At 35.2% G+C, this 3,713-nt stretch overlaps 1 protein-coding gene across 1 annotated transcript; it reads left to right on the top strand.

The window, feature by feature from the left end:
• The first annotated feature begins 394 nt into the window (after positions 1–394).
• On the top strand, positions 395–3,559 carry LOC140807799 (transcription factor bHLH80-like). Its single transcript, XM_073164763.1, has 6 exons — positions 395–1,025; positions 1,550–1,684; positions 1,830–1,895; positions 2,709–2,777; positions 3,159–3,209; positions 3,304–3,559. Exons 1-5 carry the CDS (start codon positions 627–629, stop codon positions 3,204–3,206), a joined length of 717 nt encoding a protein of 238 aa, XP_073020864.1. The 5' UTR covers positions 395–626; the 3' UTR covers positions 3,207–3,209; positions 3,304–3,559.
• Positions 3,560–3,713: the final 154 nt, after the last annotated feature.

Genomic DNA, 3,713 nt, shown 5'->3' with positions numbered 1-3,713 from the left:
TGTTAAAAGTATTATGTTTTATTGTGAATATAAGTAATGTATAAAGATTCGTGAAATCGTCTAATAAAAAATCTATTCTACGTCTTATAAAGATGTGCATCCAAGGAGCGGAGACCCACATAAATACGATAATATATAATTTTATTCGTAATTTATTTATTGATGATATAATTAAATTAAATAAATCAAATGTGTGTATTACTAAAATCTTTAATTTTTATTTAGTTTTTTTTTTTACCTAAATTCGACGTAAGACTTATTTGTGTCCATTCATTTTATCCTGTGGAAAAATTACGATACCTTTTGTTTAAAGGTGATTGGCGGTCCAAGTCCCATCATTTTCGGGGGTCCTGTAAGAAAATCATGGAATTTCTCACAAAAGACGATTTTAGCTAAAAAGTTGAACTGCAAAGAACTGAAGGGAAGCGAACTTGAGGTGATCCAATTATTTTTCTTCTTCGTCATCATATCTTTTATACTTGTGTTGTGTTCCATACCAGTCTGAAAGTAGAAAATCCACAACAAGAATCACCTGAACCCAGAAGCAGATTTGAAAAGCTGAAAAGCAAACAAAATCTAGGAAAAAGCATCAGGAAACTAAGGGAGGATAGAGATTAGTTCAGCCGATGCAACAGGGAAGTGGCGGTGAAAGTGGGGAGCTGAGTAGAAGTGGCGGACTCGCTAGGTTTCGCTCTGCTCCCGCGACTTGGTTAGAGGCCTTGCTCGAATCTGACGAAGAATATTCCGATGTCGTTTCGGAACTTCCTAAACCACCGTCCGACGCGGCCACTGATCTGGAGCTGCTGGAATCTACCGGAAGCGGTGGGCTGAGCAATTTCCTCAGGCAGAACAGTTCTCCGGCCGAGTTTTTATCTATGCTTAATAAGTCCGATGGTTATTTTTCGAGCTTTGGAATTCCGGCGAGCTATGGTCATCCTTCGTCGATTTCGGTTAAGCGTGCTCGCCAAGGGGACACTTTGGACAAGCCGTTGCCTAAATTAACCTCTTCATCTTTAATGCCTGTAGTAAGTTTTTAGACAAAGATCTAATCAATAGGCTGATTGGCGATATTTTACGTATAAAAATAGAACCGTCATCATTATTAGGAATGGAACATCACTTCAATTTGGGCTTACAAATTTGTTTATTGGATTTGGATATTGACTGGTGCGTGATGAAATTGGGAGAAAAGATGGTGTTTTTGTATTCAGTTATGATAGACCAGATATTGGAGGGGAGGAACCAAGATATGGGAAGGAGGGAGGGAGAAAAAATTAAATCTAAAAATTATTATTATTAGTTTTCAATTGGAGGTTTAATGTAATTTCCAATATAGATACACGAGTAATTGAGAATACAGTGTGAAAATGATTTTATGGTTAAATGAATGTTATTGACTTCGTTGCTTCTTGATGATGGATTCGGTCCTCTCTTGTTAATCATAGGCAGAGTTGTGTGTACTGGCTACTGAATATATTACGAGTGCTCTAGCCTGTAATGCTCATGTTTCAGGACATAGTACATACTTTATTTCTTTTTATTGGTGAAGAAGGAGGAGAACGGTGGACAAGGATCAATAATGTTGTTGGATGCTGAAACTGATAATCTTTTGGAGGACTCTATCATGTGTAGGGTTCGAGCAAAGCGTGGCTGTGCTACCCATCCTCGCAGCATTGCTGAGAGGGTATTTAAGTTTTCCTTTTTGTTCTTTCCAGTTCTAGTATTTGTTCGATTTTCAGTAATTCATGCTACAATTTACTGGTTAGCTGCGACATTCTGGCAGCTATGAACTTCTCGCCTATCCTAACATTTGCGCCTCTTATAATCAGATGCGAAGAACACGGATTAGCAATCGGATAAGGAAGCTGCAGGAACTTGTCCCTGATATGGATAAGGTATTGTAGACTGTAGAGACAAACATTTCTCTTTTTGTGTTAACTTTCTCTGCAGTTAATCTTACGGAAAATCCTAGTAAATGAAGCTATGGTAAACTGTCACCTACTTTCTGTTACATTTATATTTGCTTATTTTAATCTTATATGAATGTGATAGTTACGCTCGAGTCTTGACAAGCTACATCATCTGATGATTGTGTTTTGTGATTAATTTGTTAAAGTTGTAACACTCTTACGTGGACATTATTTGCAATGCTATGCTGATAGGTTAAGATGTTCAGTGGTTTTATACTGGGAAATTTTGTGATATGGGTCGAGAAGTCTGATCACAAAGTATTTATTGATGTCAATTGCAGCTTGTGTGAGACATTTTTTGGATCGGTACATATTAATATTAAATTGTCTGAAGCATTTAACCATAAACATAATGATGCGCATGATTGAAACCTCAAATTTTAAAACTTAAAATGAATGGAATTTCTGCTGCTTTAGAAATATGAGAAAACTTTAAAATATGATAATTGATGAACATAAGTCTAAGGTGTAGTTAGATTGGAGTCTCCCTTTTGTGATAAAATTAAGGAAGGCAGTAAAAAAAATTTCCAGGCTTGATTTTCAAAATCTTATTCCTTCAAATTTTCCATTACAATTAATTTTCCATCTCATTTGTGTGAGGAAAAGTGTAGGGCTAATCTTTTTTGCTTCATATTGTTGTCCACCATACATGTATTTTCTCTATATCAACATATATTATTTACTATCTCGTGTTAAAGAATTTTTGAGAAGGCAAACTTTTACTTTTGTTACATGCAGCAAACAAACACGGCAGATATGTTAGAAGAAGCAGTAGCTTATGTGAAATACCTTCAGAAACAGATCCAGGTTATTATTTCATCAATATTATTATTCAAATGTTATCTTCTGGTTTGACTGAACAGTTTAAGGTTGAATGATATTGGCCTTAAAAATAACCATGGCTTCTACCACGATTCTGCATATAAATTTACCTGGAAGATGATGTGGTCCGCGTTCGTGAATGCTATTTTATTTTGCCTTTGTTTGTTCATTTGGTTCATGCACTTCTCTTGGCCATTCCATTTTCAGCAAACAAGTACTCGTGCAATTGCTGTATGAAATTGATATGAGTTTCTTGAGTCGTATTTTTTATTTTTTTGTTTCAAGGTTTAGTATTTCATGGAGTATTTAAGTTATTACTTGATTTTGATTCTACTTTGCATTCAGACAAGTGTCTAAATATGGCAGGAACTGACAGATCATCAGAAGAACTGCAAATGCTCATCAAAAGATTGAAAGGTGGATTTGCCTATATTTTCATAGGCATTAGGTGATGGTACATCCAAATTTCTATAATTTTTTTCTAACCGTTAATCGATTTTTGAATATGTAGGATTTGCAATCTTCTCGAAGATCATAAGCATCCGCTTCTTTTGAATTTCTATTTTCTTATATTTTTCGTGGAGTTGTAAAATATTGTATAAAGGTGATTTTTTCATATTTGCTTTTATTTATCATGCTGTGCCAAACTGCAAACCCCATGTGTTCATGTACAAGAGGTACCAAGTTCAAATTTTTGGTAAAACACACAGCTCCAGACTTTCAGAACTGTTCCAAGAAACTCTTAATGTGACGATGATTATATTGGTTCACAAATTTGTTTGGGTAAGAATTCTACTTGTAACATTTAGAGAAGCACAGTCCTAAGAGTTTATTTTAAATCCCTTTTTCCTGGAGATCTTAACTAACTAGAATGTATGATGGGTCGAGTTTGGTCCGACCAATCATTCTTAGTTTTACACA

Source organism: Primulina eburnea, chromosome 12, assembly GCF_022965805.1.
Source record: "Primulina eburnea isolate SZY01 chromosome 12, ASM2296580v1, whole genome shotgun sequence".
Lineage (NCBI taxonomy): Eukaryota > Viridiplantae > Streptophyta > Magnoliopsida > Lamiales > Gesneriaceae > Primulina > Primulina eburnea.
This window is presented reverse-complemented; position numbering and strand designations above follow the sequence as displayed.